At 42.9% G+C, this 21,206-nt stretch overlaps 2 protein-coding genes across 9 annotated transcripts in view; both read left to right on the top strand.

Annotated features, from left to right (window-relative positions):
• The first annotated feature begins 496 nt into the window (after nt 1–496).
• GLE1 (GLE1 RNA export mediator) lies at nt 497–10,563 on the top strand. Its single transcript, XM_071454019.1, has 16 exons — nt 497–669; nt 1,188–1,409; nt 1,935–2,063; nt 2,228–2,376; nt 2,697–2,757; nt 3,036–3,290; nt 4,038–4,266; nt 4,400–4,515; nt 4,721–4,790; nt 5,117–5,259; nt 6,065–6,255; nt 6,682–6,811; nt 7,123–7,227; nt 8,160–8,242; nt 8,389–8,452; nt 9,143–10,563. Exons 1-16 carry the CDS (start codon nt 574–576, stop codon nt 9,209–9,211), a joined length of 2,112 nt encoding a protein of 703 aa, XP_071310120.1. The 5' UTR covers nt 497–573; the 3' UTR covers nt 9,212–10,563.
• A 1,240-nt stretch (nt 10,564–11,803) lies between these two features.
• Nucleotides 11,804–21,206, top strand: part of SPTAN1 (spectrin alpha, non-erythrocytic 1) — a 46,032-nt gene continuing 36,629 nt past the window's right edge. For 7 of the 8 annotated variants that reach the window (XM_071454009.1, XM_071454013.1, XM_071454010.1 and 4 more), the window contains exons 1-3: nt 15,093–15,140; nt 20,223–20,462; nt 21,074–21,199. In XM_071454009.1, the coding sequence (XP_071310110.1) occupies nt 15,108–15,140; nt 20,223–20,462; nt 21,074–21,199 (399 nt within the window). In that variant the 5' untranslated portion in view covers nt 15,093–15,107. Of the gene's footprint in view, nt 11,955–15,092; nt 15,141–20,222; nt 20,463–21,073; nt 21,200–21,206 lie in introns of those variants that run through there. The other variant, XM_071454011.1, reaches the window with a different exon arrangement.

Consider the following 21,206-nt stretch of genomic DNA (forward strand, 5'->3'; position numbering starts at 1 on the left):
GTATCCTATTTATATGCTGTGTGATATGGTCACTGGCAGTATTTGCCATGAAAGTTTTCTAAACTAATCAGCTTTTGAAAGATCTGTGATTGTGCGTGTTTAACACTTTAAAATCCCAGAAGTGCTGGGGGAAAAACCAATAAACAACGTTTTAATTGGTTATGGTGGGGATTTCATCTTTAGGTGCTGTGTGAGAAGTTGGAAAAGCAAACACATCCCGGGGCTGTTTTGCAGGCAGCTGAATTCCAAACTCTTTCTGTGGTTCACGGGTGGAGCCTTCCCTCTGCTTCTGCAGCACAAGGCAGCTCTGGGCAAGAGCACAGAGAATAAATGGGAAATCGGTGAACCCGCGGGTGTTTCCCGGTCGCTCCTCAGCGCGCCGCTGCCGGGGGCGGGACTCGAACCCGCGGACCCGGGCCGGGCCCCGCCTCTCCGCCAGGGGGCGGTACCGCCCCTCCCGCCGGCACGCGGCGGATGCGGCCAGCGCGGCCCGGAAGGGGCGGGATGAGGTCGGCCCGGCCGTGAGGGACTCTGGGGGCTGTGAGGGAGCCCCTGGGCCAGTGCACGATCGTCATGGAGTCGTGGCAGCTCCGCTTCGACACTCTGGAGGCCCTGCGCCTCTCCAGCAAGGGCCAGCTGAGCTACTGCAGCCACTGGCAGGAGGATGAGGTGAGGGCGCGCCCCGGGTGCCGGCCCTGCCCGCTGGGAAACAGCGACCGCTCGTCCCTGTGACACTGAGGGCTTGAAATACCCTCAGAGCGAGTCCAGGGAAACACCGACCGGTCATCCCGGTGACACTGAGGGCTTGAAATACCCTCAGAGCGAGTCCAGGGAAACACCGACCGGTCATCCCGGTGACACTGAGGGCTTGAAATACCCTCAGAGCAGGTCCAGGGAAAACAGCGGCCGCTCATCCCGGTGACACTGAGGGCTTGAAATACCCCCAGAGCGGGTCCAGGCTCGGGAGCGCGGGGTCAAGGAGCGGGGCTGTCCGAGGGGGTTCAAATGTCCCGCAAAAGTAGGATAGTCCGGAAAAAGTGTTGGAAAGACAGCAGAAAAAAGGGTTAAATGGGATACGGACCTGCGATGATAAAGCAGCTACTAACTGTGCAGGTGTGCTCATGGTGTGTTAAAGTTTTATTGAAATTAAGGCAGTGCCGCGTTCACGGAGAATGTTTTCTCTCAAGGCTGCCCTGGAAGGATGTGTGGCTCCCGTGGAGCTCTCCCCTTACTGCGGCTGGGTGCTGGACAGCCTTAGTGGGCAATTAGCAGAGGAAATCACACCCTCCGGGACTTCAACGCCCAAACAATCCACCCCACTCCCAAAAGGGGCATCTGCGGAGAAGATCCCGCCCGGCAGCCACCGGAGCTCGTCACCACCTTCATCTACGGAGCCCAGTGAGACCAAGGTAGCTCTCTGATTATAATCCACATGTTTATGGAGCAGCTGTGAGAAAAAATAAAGTCCTCACTTGCTGTCATAAATTGTCAGATAAAGGCTGGTTTGTGCTCCGTTAATTTACGGGGAAAACATCCTTAGTTTTAATTTTTTTGTGGTATGAACAGGTGATGATAAAGCCAGTGTTTACAAGATTTTCATAGAAAAATGTTTCACAGTGGACCCAAAGCAAACTCCATTTTTCACCATAACTGAGGAAAATAGTTAGAGCTCTGTTGTGTTATGGATTAGCAGCACAGGATTCATCCATAAGGTCCCAGAGGAGGGTCAGGGCTATTGTAAAACTCCATGAGTAACCACACTGGGTTCTCTGGAGTCTTTGAGTGACTTACACGTATTCTGACTCTATTTTACAAGGCAGAAGGGTAGGAAGCTGTGCAAATAATATTTTAGGAGACTTGCTTTTTCTGTTTTCCTCCATGAGTTGCTGATCCTGTGCTTAGTCGCTGATTTTGCTTTTATGCTTACCATGCAGGAAAACGATCATCTTAGTCTCCTGGAAACAAAGCAAGAAGTTGTTCCAGCAGCAGTTCTGTCATCTAAAGTTGCAAAAGTCGAGGGCTGCATTCGGATGTATGAAGAGATTCACAGGCTGAAAGCAAAGGTAAGAAAAAAATGATTGAGGGGGTGTCTGTGAATCCCAGGAGAGCTCCATAGTCAGAGGTAACAGTGCAAGGAGAGCAAGTTAATAATGTTGGGCAGTTTGGTTTGTGTTTTCTTCTGTTCACACTGTTCAATGAGTACCTTTGGTGCCCCTCTGTAATGCAGGAGAGGCTGAGACAGCGGCAGGAGGAGCAGGAGCAGATGGTGAGGGCAGCCTATGCCCAGGCCAGTGAGCAGCTGAAGCGCTTTGATGAACTGAGGGAGCTGAAGCGGCATCAGGAATTCCAAGAGTTGCAAGAAGTAATGGAGAAGAGGTGAGATTACTTCTGGTATCAGTAGAATTTTAAAGCATTTAATCAAAGTACAGATTAGTTCCTGTTCTGACAATTCTGTGCTAGTCACTTGTGGTTGGAAATTTCACCTGCTGTTTGTCTTACATTAACTATCCTGTTAGAGTTTGGCTGTCAGAGTAGATGTCTGGCTATTGTTGAGGTTCCAGTGGTTAGGAAAAGGCAACATTTGTGACAGCTAAAGTTCCTTTAGCTTGGTTTAAGAATAGCATCCTGTATGTTGGTTTGTGTTTTGTCTCCTGAATGTCTTGAATACAGTTTTTCTGTCTTTATGTGTATTGTAGCTCAAAGGAGGCTCAGGGGCAGCAAGAGAAGTTGAAGGAAGAGCACCGACATAGAGCAAAGGTCTGAGACTCTTAAGAATTGTCTTTCATAAAAGACCATGACTGCTGGGTGGGAGCTGGAAAGACCAATTGATTTATTTGTATTTTCATTACACTCTGAAGTGAGGATGGATTTTCTGGTGCTATCCTGGGCACCTGCTGCAGTGTGGAAATGCAGTAAAGGCACTTGTGTCCTAGGAACAGGAAGGCCCTGTAAAGCTGGAGCCATTGGCCTGGGAAGGAACTGTACAACTGGAGTTACTGAGGTATTTTATAACTCTTGTGTCTTTGTCTCCCCAGATATTGAACCTGAAATTGCGTGAGGCAGAGCAGCAGAGGCAGCGGCAGGAGGAGCTGGAACGTTTGCGCAAGGAGGAGGGCCAGGAGAGGCTGCGGCGCCTTTATTCCATCCAGGAGGAGCTGCTGCAGCTGAACCAGCAGATTGATCCCAACTACAGGCACAAAGACTTGCCCAGAATTGATCTGTCTGCCTACAGCAACCGTGGCAACCAGATCTGTGGACTGGTGTCAGGGCTCATCCGCAGCACGAGCGAGGTACGGGCCCTGGAGGTGTTAACTTGGGCTGTCATTCCTTCCTAAAGCTCTCTGTAGTTGTCTTCAAAGGTAGCTTGTCATGAGGCCCTTAAATAAGATGTCACAGCAATGTTTTTAGGTATTCATCCTATAAAGCACCCAGTTTCAAAGAGGAATTCTTTCCTCTGGCATTTCAGCTGTTCTTTTGAAAATGGCTTATCAAAATGCATGAGAGTTTCTACAGGAGAAAGATTCAAATTAAATTGCTGTAAATTCTTGGTGCTGTAAAGTTCCCTCTGTGACAGTGGACTGGTTCATGAATTGTTAAATACTGAACATCTTATGATTCTCCTCTCCTTATGAGCTTTTCTGCAGTAGCTGGCTTTCCTTGACATTTTTTCTTTCTAGGATGGGATACAAGTATTGAAAGATAAAGCACTAATAAGGCTAATCCTGTGTTCCAACTTGTCACAGCTGGCTTTCAGCAGAGGGAACTGTCAAGGCTTTGCAGTGGAATTCAATTGCACTTGTCCAAGTGTATTCTTAATTTTTGTTGTCCAAGATTTTAGAGATTTAGTCATGGACTTGCATTATTTCCAAATATTATGACCAATGTTATGTACAAATAAAGGAGATGGGGATAAGATACATAGTTAGCTCCCAGATTATCTGAAGGCAAATGCTTCAAAGGCTCCTTGTGCTTGCTGATGGCCCTCTCACCCTGGAACCAAAGGTTAAGGCTGTGTCACCTCCCATGTTTCATGGCAGAAAGGGTTCCCAACTCAAGCAGATGTGGCCAGCACTGAACGAGCCCTGCAGGAGATGCGAGGGTTGATATCCAGCATGCAGCAGGAAATCACTGCAGCTCTAGAAGAAAAGAAGAGGAAAGATGAAGAAGAAAAGAAACAAAAGCAAAAAGAGTTAGAGAAAAAAGAGCAGATGAAGAGTCAGACTCCTGCCCCTGCACAACAAACAGGGGAAAAGCAGCAGAAGGAAGGTTGGTTAGGCTTTTTAAAAAATCTTTTTTATTCCTTTGACTTGCATTTTTTTTAAATGAGTTTTCTCACTAGAGGTTTAGGTCTTTCTGAGTTACCATCTTTTTGTTTTTTTGGTTTTTTTTTTAATAACAGGACTTCAGGTTAAAACAGAAGAAAGTATCATGCAGTGGTACCAGCAGCTCCAGGATGCAGCTGAGCAATGTGTTGCTGCTTTCAGTGAAATTGCAAACTGCAAAAGCAACACTGAGGTATGAACAAATTATTAATACTATTGAAGAGAGATTATCCTAATTTCTAGGGTAAACAGGATAGTTTTCATTTAAAAAAAATTAAAAACTCTATAGTAGCAGCCTATGTTACCACTCTGCTAAACTATCCAAACTATTGTATATATGTATATGTACTTGTTTGGAAAGAATTTTAAAGTTGTTTGTTTGTTTGTTTGTTCTCCAGGTGAAGAAGATAAAAACAAACTTGCAGAAAGCTGCTACAATCCCTGTGAGCCAGATCTCTAGCATATCAGGTCAGGAAATCACCAAGAGCTCAATCCCACTGAAATTCCTTTTGCTTTAAAGATTTTATGAGGGCACAAGCATATAAAGTGTTCCTGTAGCAGAAAGCTGACCTGCACACAGCCTATCTGTGCAGGAGGGTTTGCTTGTTATTTTGAAGGCCTGTTGCTTCTGTTAGAAGCATCTTTCTTCAGCAGGATTAAGTTTGGTTAATCAGATGGAGCAAAGGTGCCCTTTGGGATGTGGGTCTGGTGCTGGTGAGCTTGATGTGTTCTGGGTAAGACTTGTCTGCTGTTGCCTTATCTTCTGCCTCCATACATTCCTAATGTGTTTGCAGGCTCCAAGCTGAGAGAGGTGTTTGACAAGATCAATAACCTGCTGTCTGGGAAGCCTGTTCAGACTGAAGGACAAACGGTGTCCGTGACTCAGCATCCACAGGGGCTGGAGTTTGTTTGCTACAAACTTGCAGAGAAGTTTGTGGTGAGGAAATCTCTTTTTTGGGGTAGTACAGGTAGCCAGTGCTCTAGGAGATGCTTTTGGACACTGAACTGTCTCTTCAGCTTCTGAAGAACAAAATCATTGGGTGTTCAGTTTGCCTGTATGAATGCAGTGAAAAAACTTAGTTTCTGTTTCACTTCCAGCCCATATTTTATTTCTTCTGAGAGGAAAAACTCTTTTAAATTTAAGGCTTACATCTTACATATTTTGAACTAGGTAGGTACAGTGTTGTGGAAAATAGTTTGATAGTTAATTTATGGTGTATCACAAAACTGTATATAGGCTCAAACCTTATATTTTGGCAGAATTTAGGGGACAAAAACCCCCAACCCTCATGCTCAGGAGGCAAACTTCAGTCCCTGCTATCTTGTTAGCACCTCTCAAGAAAATGAAGTTAAAGTTGTTTTTTGGAGTTGGCAGTATTTTTCTCTTGTATTTATATTGTAAAATTTGGGCTGTTGAAACTTTTCTCCCTGCAGGAACAAATGCATGCAAAAATCATTCCATGGAGTAAAACTGTGACTAATTTGTAAATATTTGAAAGTGATTCTTTGGGTTGAGAATATCTGTGTTTGCTAATCCCATTTTTCCATCCTGAGCCACAGTTTATTGTCATCCTCAGTGGGAGTTGAGGATATGTGGCTTCATCAGCTTTTCTATCCTTGGTTCATAGCCATGGAAACGTTCAGATTCTTTAGTAAAGGCTAACTACAGAAATGAAGAGGGTTTTTTTGTCTGAGAAATTAATTGAAGGTGTGGTGGCTGACTTTCCTTTTCTACCCTCTAGAAACATGGGGAAGGAGAAGTATCTTTTCACCATGATTCAGCTTTCCCAATTGCTGTGGTGCTCTCAGGAATCTGGGAATTACACCCTCGAGTTGGAGACATCTTTTTAGCTCATCTGCACAAAAAGTGCCCATATTCTGTGCCATTTTACCCTGCTCGGAAAGAAGGGACTTCGATGGAAGAGTATCAGAGGTAAATTTACTACTGGAGTTTTTCTGCATGAACCCTGCAAGGGTGAAGACTGTTCTGAGTGAGCTCCACTTTCCCCCATCCCTGGCCTTGACTCTGGAGGTTCACTCATAAAAAACCCATCTTGTTCCAGCCCCCTGCCATGGCAGGGACACATTTCTTAGACCAGGTTGTTCAGAGCCCCATCTAACCTGTCCTTGAGCATTTTCTTGGATGGGGCAGCCACAGCTTCTCTGTGACCTGTTCCTGTACCTCACCAAATGGTAGAACATATGATCCAGAGGGTGATGATCAACCTTTCAATAATTCATGCATGTTTTTAAAAAATCTCTATTCTCAGTAGCATTGACTTCAAGTAAGCTGAGAACTGCAGGGACTCGAGTGAATGTGTTTTGCTGTACTAAAACTAGAATGCTTTCTTCTACTAAGGATGCTTGGATATGAAGTTCATGATTCTAAAGTGGAAGAACAAGATCATTTTCTTAAAAGGATGTCAGGAATGATTCGTCTCTATGCTGCCATCATTCAGCTCCGCTGGCCTTATGGAAACAGACAAGGGGTATGTGTGTGGCATTATACTTAGAACCTTGTTACTATCCCAGGAGTCTATTAAATGTATTGGAAGCTTGTTTTGTAGTTGAGGTGTGCTGAACTTAAACTAGCTCAGGATATATTTGAAGGAAAATGATCATAAACCATGATGAACAAAGCGATGCCAAGTAATTAATGGTGTGAACTTCTACTTCCTTTATGTTTTCACAATGATCAAGTTTTATAAAGAGGAAAGTCAATCAGAAAACTGTCTGTTTTGATGATTGTGTTTAACAAGTCATAAAGCAAGTGCTGAGTAGCTTCTTTGTTGCTTTGTAGGCACATCCTCATGGTCTGAGCTATGGATGGCGCTGGCTCGCACAGATGTTGAATCTGGAGCCTCTGGCAGATGTGACAGCTATGCTGCTTTTGGATTTCCTGGAAGTAAGTGGTGTGGATAACTGTTAGTAGTTAAATGTCACCAGTTTACATCCCTTTTGGGTTCTGAAGGGATTGCTGAGGTGAGATTCAGAGCAGGTTTTTTCTAACTTGTTCTTATTCCTTCAGAAAGGAACGTAAATGTTTCCACGTTCTTTCAAATACAACTTTGGAGGTGAATGATTTCAAAACTGAAGTTTCTATAAACACAGATTCTGTTGTTGTATTTGATTCTGTTTAAGGTTTCTGGTCTTTTAAAAATAGCTGTATGGTGTTATATAAGGTCAGTACTTAGAACAGACAAGGAGGCCCTGTGGCTGCTCCAGCCAAATTAGTTCATAAAACAGGATAGATTTTTCAGGCTGAAAAGATCAGAGCCTGATGGATGTTAATCCTCTCTCCTAAGATAATAGGTCTGTGCTAAATAAGAGCCAAAGTTAAAGGCTGAAGTCAGGGGACACAAACACTATTGAACAAAAGCAGCTTCTCTGCTCTTCAAATGCTTTTAAAGAACTGTAAAAGTACAGATGAGAAAGTGGAAAGTGAAATACCCCATGGGGGATTCTGTTAGGGGTGAAGTCAGAGGAACATTTGTCCTGTAAACTGTGTGGAGAAAGCTGATGAATCACTGCACCCAGCAGTAATCACAGTGGGGAAATGACCCTGGTGTGCCCCAGCAAGTGGTGTTAGCAACAAGAACTATTTTTGGAGGGAGTGTGGGGTGAAATGAAGGATGTCAAGATTCATATAACAGGAAAGAAGATGATTGTGGTAGCAGTAATAGCATTTGGAGGATTTGCTTGTTTTAGTGTAGGTGTATTTCTTTAAATGCCTGAATAAAGCATTAAGTGGTTGGTGTGGAGCAGGTTCATTGCAGCTGTCATGCAAGTCTGAAACTGAATTCTATAACCTGCACTTGGTGCCTTTCTGTATCACAGGTGTGTGGCAATGCTCTGATGAAGCAGTATGGGATTCAGTTCTGGAAAACAATGTTCTTTATCCAGAAATCCTATATCCCAAGGTATGATGTCTGGGGTTAGGAGTGTTGGTGTTCATTCTGAAATCACTCCTCCATGTTTTCCAATCCCTGCCATCCACCCCCACACCCACTTGTGAATCAAACCCAACTTTCTAAATAGATTTTGAAACATGCTGTTATTTCTGCAGGATTGAAGCTGTGACCAGCTCTGGCCAGATGGGCTGTTTGTCACGTTTGAAGAATTTTGTGCAGGTAAAGCAGTTTTGGGGTTTTTTTTGTTCATTTAATTTCCAGATGTTTTGGTTTGGGTTTTGTTTTTTCCCATCACTGAATATATGCATCATTTGGATAATGAGGTTGGCACTGCTTGCCACCCACTAGACCTCTCTCTATGATCCAAGCCATCTTTTGTAACTTTTCAATTACTGAATTACCTTAATGATAGTTATGATATCAAACATCTCGCTGCTTTCTTACCTCACATCTAATTTTTATCAATGAAAATGTATTTTGGTTATAAAGGAGGATCAGTGAGAGGAGATGTACAGGTTGAGGAGGATTCTGCTGAGTCATTTCTGTCTCAGTTCTTTCTTATCAGTAGTTGCTTGTTTTTAGCACTTGTCCTGATTAAATATATGGGGAAGTGACAATTTGAGCTGCTCTCTGTAGTGTTTGTTTAGCATTGCATTCTGCATTTTTTTAAATAAAGCTTGCAAAACTGTAAATACTTGATTGTTAAAGTTGTTCTGTGAATGTTGACTTAGATTATGGTATTAAAATATGACAGCTTTGAGGTTGTACTTTCATTTAATAATTAAACTGGTACATTTTATTAGCAATGCTTTGAATGTATAGTAAGAGCCATCAGAATTCCTGAGAAGGGATGCCAAATTAAAATATTTATCTTTATTTATCTTAATAATTTGTCTTTCTCTCCATTAGAAATGTCTACGTGCAGAGGAAATTCCATTACCAAAGGGCATTCTGACACCTTCCTTTTGGAGAACATAAATCAACCTGTATTTCCTTTCCCCTTAATGTTTAATTCAAGAAGATTTATTTGTTAGACTTAAAGCTAATCTTTGCATTAGATCTTTATAGGTTTTTTTATAATAAATTACTGAAAATTCAAGATTTTTCCTTCATATGTTGAAGCATGTGGAAGATGCTTTAAATCCATTGTGCTGATGGCTCTAGAGTTAAGGACTCTTGGACTGAAAAATTCCACAGTGCTGTTTGGCTCATGGAAGTGAAAATACCTCACAGCTTTATGAACTCTTACCAGCATAATCAATCTCAAAATTACTGCTACAAATTTATTTTTGTATTTCTTACATCTTTTATAATTCAACTGTAATTATGCTGATGGACTTGTTTGTCTCAACATGGTCTGAAATCTGTAGTGAGTCTGGTGAAGGTTGAGCAGTGCTAACTCTGGTCTCCTTTGGATGTAACTTCACTCCAAAAGACAGGACTCTGAGGTAGACTCACTGCTCCAAAAGGTTTGTGGGGGTTCCAGAAGAGCTCCTGTAACAATCAAAATTCTATGGTTTTTTTTCTGTTGGAGAAGGGACACTCAAGAAAATCCACAGCTCCTTAAATAGGGGAGATGGGAAATCTGTTGGATTTACAGTGAGCTGTCCTTGAACTGTTTTGGTGGCCTCTAAGATTAGAAAATTTACTTCTGAGTTCTACAAGGTGGTTAATTATTCTGGCAATATACTGTTGCAAGTTGAAAATGTTATTTTTGCCAGACTGGGGTTTGTTTTTCCTAGAGGCACCACGGTTTGAAGCTGTAGAACAATTCATATTCTCATATGAAAATAATAATTTGATTTTTCCATATAGTTCTTGAGATTGCTTAGAAGAGGTTATAACGTGTGCTTTGGAATTCAGGCCTGTAAAACCCTTAACATTGTCTTTAAAATCAAGTACCTAAGTTAAATTTGTATTTGGTTTATGTATTTTGTAAACTGACTCTGGAGTACTTTACACTACTGTTACCTTGTGATGGTTCTGGGAAATTGGAAATGTCCTCCTGGTGTCCTTTCTGCCAGATAACTCTGAAGCAATGCAACTTTTATTAGTATACTTGAAAATGTACAAAGTTTTTTGATACAGAGTGGAGATGTTTTAATTATATATTGCATTTTTCATAATTATGGTGAAGATAATTTCACTTTGCCAAGACAGTAATTGGTCCTGTCTGTTAGAAACAATTGTCTGCCTGTGCCAAATCCAAGGAACAATTTGATGATGTACTTGTGAAATACAATACTACTTTTTTTTTTTGCTGACAGCTACTTGGGGTTTCTAACATTTGTGGGGTAAATAAAAGTGTATATTTTTATAAAAAAACAAGATATCCTTTTCTGCCTCAGTAAAGAGAATCCACATACCTACTATTTAAAAAATACTCATACGAATACTAAATGAATAATGTGTGTGCTTCATAAGAATCAATATTTGTTTTTAGATGTAGCTTGAGGTTTTATCTGCTGCTTGAGCTGAGTGTTCGACTTGTTTTTGTCATTTTAGCAGGTTTGGATGTTATCCAGTTGGTGCTGTTAAGATGCAATGCAAATAAGGTCATATGCATATATCCCTGGTGGTTTTGCATGTACATTTATATCAAACAGGACCAAGGAGAGCATTGCAGCTGTGGAAATACTGTGCCTTCAGGATGAGATGCAGCAAAGTTGGTGTGAGTCACACTCCTGCTTGGAGACAGGAGTTCCAGGCAGTCCCAGGCATGCAGTGTCACCATAAGTGCCTGTGCTTCCAATTAAGTACTTCACTCAAATAAAGTGTTATTAATTCACACAGCCATCAAACCCACTCACCACTTTGAGCCAATAACATTCTTGCTGCCTTCCAGCCCTCTAATCTCTAATTATTTCATTTTTTTAGAGTAGAATGTGTCTATTTTAAACATTGATTTAATACTGAAGGCTCATTTTCCTTTGAATTTATGCATCAGCTTTTCAGAAATAGCTTTCCCTTGACAGGCGCTTGCAGCCTTTTGATGCTGTGTCCTTGCCAGGCTGCTGGGTGACACTGCACAGTGCTTCAAGCAGCCACTCTTACCTATAGATCTGGATATAAATTTTATTTTTATATAGATGTGTGTGTCTTATACATGTATATATAAATACATATTTATATAATGTAGAACTAACGAAGCTGCTGCTTTGACTGTGGCTGGATGCTGCACAGGTGACCTGTCCCCATCACTGAGCTGCAGAATCTCGACTCTCTGAGACCCAAACTGGCCCTGACTGCGGAGAAGGGGGCAGAGACCCCTCTGCCGCCCCCCTGCGCGGACATTTTAACCGATTCCCCCGTAATAAAGTGATTTTGTGGTGCCCGAGCCGCTCCCTGCAGGGTACAAACGCCCTCCGCACCCTGTTCCTCCGCTCGGCTTTTTCCGGAACCGCTCGGTCATTCCGAAACCTCTCGTTCCTTTCCGGACCCTGTCCCTCGGTTTGTCCGGAACTGCTCGTGTCTTTCCGGATTCACTCGGCTCTCCGGATCCCCATCGTTCACGGCCGGAGCTCGGGTGGGCGTGGCCTCCCCGCGCTCCTTTCCCGATGTTTTCCGAAGTTCTTCGTCTCTTTCCGCCGACCGGGCAGGGCCGCTCTGCGGCGCTGACGTCACCTCCGCCGGATTATAAAAAGGCGGGTGCGGGCGGCTCGCGCGGTCCGTGGCGGAGGGCGCGGAGCCGGCGGGAGGTCCCTGCGTACCCACAGACCCGGTGAGGGGATGGGGCGGGCGGGGGGCGCCGCGCGGCCTTCACCGCGCCCCGCTCGGGCTCACCCAGCCCCGCACGCACAGCCCGGCACAGGTGTGCGGGTGAGCCGGGGGACGCTGAGGCCGGCCCTGCCTCCGCGGGCGTCCCGGTCGCCTCTCGCTCTCGCCCTCCGCGGCTCCGCCGGGCGGTTCTTTACCGCGGGGCGCCGCGGAGCCGGGCCCGGGGGCTCCCCGCGGGCCTCGGTCGAGCGGAGCGGAGCGAAGGGCGGGGGCGCGGCGCGAGTGAAGGGCGGGCGGACGGGCAGGGAGCGGCCGCAGCCGTCCTGAGCAGCGTGACCCGCGGCTGGAATTCCATTCAGCGCCCCGGGGAGGGACAAACAGGCGGAAAATAACATAAATAACATCCCCAGCGGGTAACAGCCCCTGCCGTGCCCGCCCGTCCCTTCAGGGCTGCCAGGCAGCATTTCCCGGGGAGAATTCCCGGGGGATGGAGCCGGAGCGCCGGGAATCATTGCACAGCAATGGCTCCCGCGGCTGCCCAGCCCTGTCCAAGGTCAGGAGATGCGGGAGGAGGAGGAAGGAGCGATGGAGGGGCCGGGCAGAGCCGGTGCCGCAGGGCCCGGGGGGCTCCGGGCAGGGACCGGCGCGGGGGCGGCTCACGGAGCTGCCGAGCAGGGAGGCATTTCAACAGAATCTCCCGACCTCTGTTCCTTTCATATGTGTTATTTTGTATGTAGGGCAAGGTCTACTGCTTCCTTTGTAAAAGAATCAGGATTTGTCCCTGCCCTGGTTATTAAAAAAATAGCTTTTTTTTTTTTTTTCCTAATTTAAAATAAATCCAAATCAAGTGTTTCTCAATTTGTTGCCCACATACACCTTACCTGGTTATAACAGTATAAATCTGCATTGCTGGGTCATAAATATGTGCCAATAGGGCAACCATTTTCCCTGATATTGAAGGAAAACCAAGCAATTATTACTGTATATTTTTTCAGCAGGTTCATATTGGCTGTTCAGGATTTTTTTGTAGCTGTTTTATCATAAACCAGGTTCGTGTTCCTGTCGAAAATGTACGTGACTCCTGAGCAGTCTTTCATACATATTTAAATAGATTTTGAAGAGCAGTTGTCTGGAGATGGCGAATGAGCATATCAAGGGAAAAAAAAAAAGAAAAAACAACCCAAAAAAAGCCAACTCAGCCTGAAATGGTTCTGTATCTTTCTGGAAAACAAATAATCCATTTTCTTTTGGCATTTTTGTTTTCAGCAAAGTGCCAGAAGATTCCAATGATTGTGTTCACCAAAAGGCCTTAGTCAGGGATTCAGATTTGTTCAACACAAATTTTAAATCCTACTGTGGGATTTTCACGCATTTATATGCAACTAGCAGCGAGTTCTTCCTTGCAATCTGCATTTATCCTTATTTATGGATTGTGCAGAGAAAATAACGGACAAAAGGTTGAAATGGGTTGCTTTCTTCTGCATTGTGTGCAGGATCTGTAACTGTAATAATGGAATTGTTAAGCTGTGGAAAATCTTTGCAGTGAGATAACAGGTTACATTGTTCACAAGAAGTCATTTATTTCTATTCTTGTTGAAATAAAAAGTCACAATAGCCATATTGGTCAGACTGAAATCAAAATTTTATTTAAAGAAACGGATTTATATGTAATGCTTACATGAGATCTGTAGTTCAGGAAGGTAAGCATAATTCTGGTTGATTTTTTTAATTACGAAGGTAGCAACAATAACAAAAATGGTGGTTACCTTTACACATTTTAAGCATTTTTCACACATTTTTCTCCTGCACAGCAGTAGGATAGGAGAGGCCTTAATTCTCTTGGTGGAGGGTGGTACCTCTTGGTGAGAAATTTGTGTTTCTCAGCTATGACATTTACAACTAACCTTAGTAATTTAACACAAATCACTTGGTATCTTCTGCCCTTTTTTGGCCCACGTAATGTATTTATGGGGTTGTAAGCATTTTAATCATAAATACATTGCTTTTTGGAGACAACTGATCACTTCCCCTTTATGGGAGGAAATAATAGGAATTCCTCCCTTTTCTCCTCTGCTTGTTAGTGTAGTGTGGGAGTTTGTTTTTTCCATTTGTCCCTGGAGTGAGTGTAGGCAGCACAAGAATGGGGTGGAGCAGACTGCAGATGCCGGGGATGGAGCCCGGCCCGGGCTGTGCTCCCGGGCTGCCCCTGGATCCAGCAGAGGGGATTGTGCTGGGCTGTGTTGGATCCAGCAGAGGGGATTGTGCTGGGCTGCCCCTGGATCCAGCAGAGGGGATTGTGCTGGGCTGCCCCTGGATCCAGCAGAGGGGATTGTGCCTGGGCTGTGTTGGATCCAGCAGAGGTGTTGGATCTGTGCTGAGCTGTGCAGAGGTGTTGGAGCTGTGTTGGATCCAGCAGAGGTGTTGGATCTGTGTTGGATCCAGCAGAGGGGAATGTGCCGGCTCTGCTGCAGCTGACACAGGTGTGTCAAACGCCACAGAGACCTCCCAGCTCCAGCGGGCACAAGGGCACACACACACACACACACACTCACTGCTGCAGCTTTCCACGGAGGGATTGCAGCGTGTCCGTGGGGTTGGGGAAGGCAAGGAAATTTTCAGCTGAAAATTCAGTGGATTGGACACTCTTAACAGCTGCATCTCAACAAATACCTTCTGTCACAACTGCTACTTGTCCATTTTTTGTTTTGGCAATTGAAAATCAACATTTTTGTAGAGATTTACATTCCAAACCTTCTGATTGAATTTGTGTCTTCAAATTAAGCTGTCACACTTGATTATACTGTGTCAAGAACTATCATTTGCCAAGTCCAGATAACTTGCTTTACTTTCTGTTTTGACCTTCTGGTTATGGTAGTTTTCTGGTTTGGTTTCTTTTGAACTAACTGGAAACGTTAGTACATACTGAATTAACGAAGTTTTCCTGTTGATATTGTAACCTTTTTTTGCATGAGGGGGGTCTTGTCATTTTCAATAGCTTGTGTAACACTAACACCAAATTGTTTTATGTGACAAGGAAGCAAAAGGAAAGTGATTAACAGGTACTGTGACAGAAAAATTTCAGCCATATCCTTGTGCTGTCATTAGTTAAATGTTATCTTGATTTCCCCCTCCCTTTTAGACTCTACATTCTTCCATCATGTTGTCATCGTTTCGTAAAGTCAAAGTCCAGGTATTTTTCCATAATGCATGAAATGCCCTTGCCACACTTGCCTGCCTTTATTGCAGTGACCTGTTTGTAACAAAAGCCACTGGTCTGAATTTATTCTGTACAGCAGGTGCTTTATTTGCACCTAGTGTGAGTCTGATCTGCCTTTCCTTTAATGCTTTGAGTTGCCTAATTTCTGTCTGTGATGCATGATGTGTGAACATTTTATAGGAGTTATAGTTCAATATAATCAGGTTTTGATACTGATTAATTTTCCAGGAGGTTTTTATTTTAAAATGTACTTGAGCAGAATTTTTTTCTTTATAGCTTCTGCAAATCAACTATGAAGAGATTTACAGTGTAGAACGTTGTGCATTCAAAGTTGGTTTGGTTCCTATTCATCCACTTGCACAGATTTATAATCCTTGAGTTGTTGTGCTGTAACTGTTTCTACACAGTGATGCTTCTGTTTCAGTGGTGATAAAATAAATAGGATGTATGGATCAGACCTCAGCTGGGGAACACAAGCAACTAGATTTTATTTGGAAATGGTAGTGATGTAAATGTTTATACTGCAGTTAGAAGGATAATGAAAAGATAACAAATGGGGATGAAAAATGCTGGGGTTAATTATATAATCTTGCATTACCTGTCAACTCTGCATTTCTGCAATGCAGTCAAGGTAATTTGCTTTCTCAGGAGTCTCAGCAGAGTGCAGTCCTTGCCAGCCCTGGATAGTTTTATCAAAGGTCTGTGATGTTAAAGCAAAAGCAAATCCAAAAGAGCCCCCTTTTATGTGGAGACACCAAATTCAGAGGAGCAATTCAACTGCTCTTCTTTGAATAGTGGAATTGAGATTTTAAGATTAAATGCCTAAAAATGAGCAGGTCTTTATCTGTCTGCATATTTCAGAAGTGCATAGCTGAGGCTGTGCTCAAACCCTCTTGTCAGCCTAAATCACTACCTTTGCAACCACTTTGGTTTAAACAATTTACTTTTTTTTTCCTTCTAATGCGACGTTTTCTGTGTCCCTGCAATACCTGCTTAAATTTTGGGGCTGGTTTGAATTTTACCTGCACTGTGGTTAGTTCTACAGCATCAAACAGCAACTTTAGCACATCTTGTATTTTGGGTTTTTTTTGGTACTGCAGTGCTTGTCTGATTTTTCTGGCTTGGAATTTGTGGAGGTTTGGGGCTGTCAGTGACCTTCCTTAATAGCATATTTGGACACAGTGTTCTGCTGCACATAGTCTAACCTTAAAATGTCTTTATTTTGTAAAAGTTAAATTCAACAAACCAAAAGGCTGGGCATTAATTTTGTCCCAATAGCGTCCCAATCTCTAGGATAGGATGTGGCATCCTCCAGCTCCTTCTCTGTAGCACACCACGCTCAGGCTGCCTTTGCAGGAGCTGTGCATGTTTGCAGAAGGGTTCTCTTTGATTTTCCAGCAGTGCAAGTACTTATGGACTTCCCTGAGCCAGGCAGTTGTGGTGCTTTGTTTCTTCCCTGGTGTTTTGAGGGAGCTGTGAATCGGCAGAATGAAAGCTGGGGAAAATGTGTGTTATTTTTTTTCTCTGTCCTTCTGAAGGTTATTTTCACACCCATTTTTTTGCTTAAAGAAGAAAGATCAGCAATCTGTTCCTGTTCCCCAGGAGGGAGTAGCTGATATCAGTTCAATCTTCCTTAGACAAGATTGACGATGTGTGATGTTGATGAACATTTTAAAAAATGCATTGAGCTGTTCATGTGTGCATACTTGGGGAGCAGGAATGTTTTGGTAGGGAAAATATTTCTGTTCCAGGCTACTGCTGAGCTCATGTATGATGAATATGCGTAACATATGAAGACTTGTCTTAAGAGAAAATTATTTTACTACTTTTGAAGATCTTTATGTACTGATATCTCATTGTTTTTCAGGCAGAGGAGTTAAATTTTTTGAAGCTTCGTGTAATTGCTTTTAAAAATACACTAAAATCTTCTGCCTAGCACTGAATGTATTTCACATTTTTTTATCCCTTTTAAATCCCTGAAAACATGTTTTGGTAAGGGAAGTGCTGACAGCTCTGCTGTGTGGCACCGCTGTAATTCCTGTTGAACCCACCTCGATGCCGCTGTTCCCGAACTTGAATGGTGTTGCTGACATCATCGTTGTTCACTGCAGTGTCTGTAAATACCTGCAGCTGTATATTTTAGTGTGCTATTATGTATCATTTGATTTGACTGGGGAATGCAGAGATGGAGGGATCAGAGTAATAAATTTGTTTTCTTGTTTCAGATTTTTTTCCCTTAATTTTCCTACCTCTTTTTGTTGGATGTTTCCTTTCCTTTCCAAATAACATCACCAAAACAGTGCAGTGTGAAGAAGCATTTCTGATTTTTTTTTAAGTTAAGACATAAGCTGACCTAATGTTAGTGTTACAGCATGAAAGGAGGAATGAAATGTCACCAGGACAGTCCAGAGTTGGAGTTTCCAGGCTGTCTGGGGCCTGGAAGGTTCCCTGAGCCCCGTCCTTATCACCCTGCACCGGCTGTGCCGGGCGGGGCCGGGGGCTGACTCCGGTTATCTGGGGACAGCCTGGCACAGTCACATCCCACTGCTGCTCGCCTTAAAAACACAAAGCACAACTTTTAGTTAGTGGGATTCATGCAGGAAGTGCAGAGGTGTCTCCTAGGTGTCCTCAAAGGGTGTAGTTGAACCAAGAAGTTTTGGGGTTGTTTTGGAGGGGTGTTTGGTATTCCAGGGAGTGCTGCAGTTGGAGGTGATGCCATGGGAGGCAGGGAGACTGCATTGTTCTGCAGCATCCAGGACTTTGGAGTTCTGAGCTCCCTGGTGGCTCTGGCAGCACAGACACTGCTGACGTCGGCTGGGGCTGCAGGAAGAACAGTCCATTATTGCTACACTAAAGCACTTCTTTTACAATTGACTCGCTCCACTGTAGTTACAAAAGGAGCCTTTCTTTTAACCAATTCCAGCAAAAAGAGGAGCCAGATTGCCTGGCTTGTGTGGTGAGAGGCAAACCAGCTCTCAGGGTAAATTACAGAAGGTCTCCCATTTGACTTTCAATATTGTACAATGTTTGAAATTATAATTTAAATAATTTAAATATTTCCCTCAATTAATATTGTAAATAATTAAATAATTTAAAATTTTTTCAAATCACTTTGTGGAGGTTATTTTTTAATATTGAAATACAAGCTGAGTTGTAGTGTACAGTGAATGAGTGTACAGTGTTCCAGAGACTGACCAGGATTTAATTTTCACCCAGCACTGCCCAAACCCAGAATCAGCAGAGGGGCTCCAGCCATGCAGTACATTAGACCAGCTGCCACTGTGTTATTCCAGAACACAATGCAGTTTAAAAGAAGTGGTTTTGGCATTCCAACACAGCATGACAGAGCAGGAAAGGAAGTTTTTAGCAATAACTTCCTTTCCTGGTGGAAAAAGGCTGTTTGAGAGAATGCTGGAACAAACAGCTGCTTTCTCAGGGAACCATATCTGTGCCTGAGCTCGAGTTATGTTCAGGGGTTTGAGCTTTTAATACTCAGATACACTAATCAAGTGGAGATTTTGGTAGCACTGCCAGGCAAAACCTGGGTTTCGTTTATGTAACACAGTCTGCACACACTGGGGTGGTTTTTTTCCTTGCCCTCTTTTGACAGTAATGAGTGGAAGGAAAAACAAAGCTGAATTTTCTTTCCTTCCTGCAAGTGCCGCAGTGCAGCTGGGGCTGAGTCCATGGGAGCCAGGAGTGCTGCTGGCACGGCTGTCTCCTCTGGAGGGTGGGGACCTTGCAAGGGTAGCTCAGGAATGTGTGGGTTCGTCCCCATATGTTCCTTTCTGTCAGATTGTCCTTTTACAAGTGCTGGGAAAACATGACCCTGTAGATCACTTTCCAACCTGTGGAGTTTTCCATACAATTATGCAAGATACATGTCTAATTAAAGCATGCAGCTAACTATTGACTAAATAACAATTTAATATTTAATGATGTATTTTAACTGATTGTCCATGCCTTTTAGTCTGCAATTCTAGTCTGGGTTCTTCGCTGTCTGATGGGATTGAGAAGTACCTTTAGTTTGGAGAGTTCAGAATTGGTAGAAAAGCATTGAGTGAGTGACTGGTGTAATCACTTGTACACAAAGACATTAATTGCAAAATTGTTCAGGCACAGAGTGTTTGTTGCAGCAACCTCTTGATATGCAGTTAGTTGTTAAATAAGTGGTTAAATATCCAAACTTCAATGATAATAATAGTTCCACTTTTAAAATTTGTGTTAGAGTTTTATTCTAGTGCCCAGATCTTTTACTGAAAATCAAGTTGCTTTTGGAAAGGTAAGGAACTGAAAATTAAAGGTTGTTGCAATTTTAATAAAAAAGAGAAAAAACAGATCAGTAGTCAGGTCTTTGCTGCCTGTGGTAACAATATTAGGTTTTAGTACATAAAGCAATGTGGACGGGTTTTCAGTCAGAGCAAGGCCATTGGTTAAGCAAAATGCTCCTTGACTTACTTGACTAAGCCACATCTGTGAAGCCTCTCACTGGCTTCTGAAAGGTTATGTAGAGAGTGGCTGGATGCATTTGTAACTTTTTTAAATTGAGAGAATAAAGAAGAGATGCATCAGAGAATGTGGGTCTATATATGTATGTAAGTGTATATAGATACATGTGGGCCACTTAACTGTTGTTCAAAGAGTAATCTTCTTTAGTATTGAATATTTTAAATAAAATATTTAGAGATATTGTATGTTGTACAAGAAATATGTCTGTATCTACACACATGTGTTCACAAACCCACATTTTCAGCTGTTGTGTTGGACACTTGCATGCTACAGTTTGAGATGACACACACTTTATAAGACTGAAGCCATATTTGTCCAAACCAAATAGGTGTTAAATGTCTTTGTAAATTCTCCTTTACCACTTTCTGCTAGAAGTGTGGTTTTATTAAATGTAAGATTTTATACACATACCTGCACACACAGAGTTAGACTGTGAGTAAATCACGTGTGATTTTTAAAAAACCACCTTTTTTCTGCATGAATCTCTTCCTGATCTACCAATGTTTTGTAAGACAAACATAATGGGGTTTTGTTTTTTGCTTTCAGAAAATGGACCCAAGTGGTGTAAAAGTGCTGGAAACAGCAGAAGACATCCAAGAAAGGCGTCAGCAAGTTTTGGACCGTTACCACCGGTTCAAGGAACTCTCTTCTCTAAGGCGCCAAAAGCTTGAAGATTCCTATCGATTCCAGTTCTTCCAGCGTGATGCGGATGAGCTGGAAAAATGGATCCAAGAGAAACTGCAGATTGCATCTGATGAAAATTACAAAGACCCAAGCAATTTGCAGGCAAGTCCTCCTGCCCTTTTCTATTTCCTGTACTATTGATTTTAGGGTGTTACAGATCAGCTGGGATAGAACAAACACAGAAATGAAACTCGATCTGAGAGTGAAGAAAGATGGATGCAAATACCCATGACCTTGCAAAGTGCTCTTCAAAAGCCTGGCTTTTTTGCTGATGTAATATTTCTAATAATGGATTAGCTGCTACATCAGCATAGAAAAAGTTGCTCAGTGTAATGTAGTTTAAAACCAACTTTGTTTAATCCTAGAATTTGTTGGATGCCTTAACTCTGTGAATAAATGTGAATTATCACTTATTGTTTCCACAAAAAAAAAATTGTAGGAAGTAAGCTTGTGTGGGTAGAACTAGCTGACAGGTTCTCAGGGCTTTGAACACTGTCATTGCAAGAGCAAACACAAGAAATAAGCAACTGAAACTGGGGTGTTTGAATCCACCTGTTGATCTACCACATGATACAACTGATTTCAACTGCAGTTTGAGTATTTATTTGTCAGTCCTGAATATGCATAAAATATACTTAAAATCTTGCTGCTGGGGAATGTGGAAGAGTCCCTGCACCAAATTTCAGTTGCATTCTTTGATGTTTTCCTTTCAGGGGAAGCTGCAGAAGCACCAAGCCTTTGAAGCTGAGGTGCAGGCCAATTCAGGAGCCATCATTAAACTGGATGAGACTGGAAATCAGATGATAAATGAAGGCCATTTTGCATCTGAAACCATAAGAGTGAGTT

Source organism: Agelaius tricolor, unplaced genomic scaffold (genome assembly GCF_023055355.1).
Source record: "Agelaius tricolor isolate 1412-34295 unplaced genomic scaffold, bAgeTri1.0.p SCAF_38, whole genome shotgun sequence".
Taxonomy (NCBI): Eukaryota; Metazoa; Chordata; class Aves; order Passeriformes; family Icteridae; genus Agelaius; species Agelaius tricolor.

Bases quoted from the DNA above. Each gene is read 5' to 3' on its own strand.
- GLE1 (XM_071454019.1), top strand. From the start codon at position 574: ATGGAGTCGTGGCAGCTCCGCTTCGACACTCTGGAGGCCCTGCGCCTC. The intron at 1,410-1,934 runs GTAGCTCTCTGA...CTTACCATGCAG, and splicing joins CGGAGCCCAGTGAGACCAAG to GAAAACGATCATCTTAGTCT. The intron at 2,758-3,035 runs GTCTGAGACTCT...TTGTCTCCCCAG, and splicing joins AGCACCGACATAGAGCAAAG to ATATTGAACCTGAAATTGCG.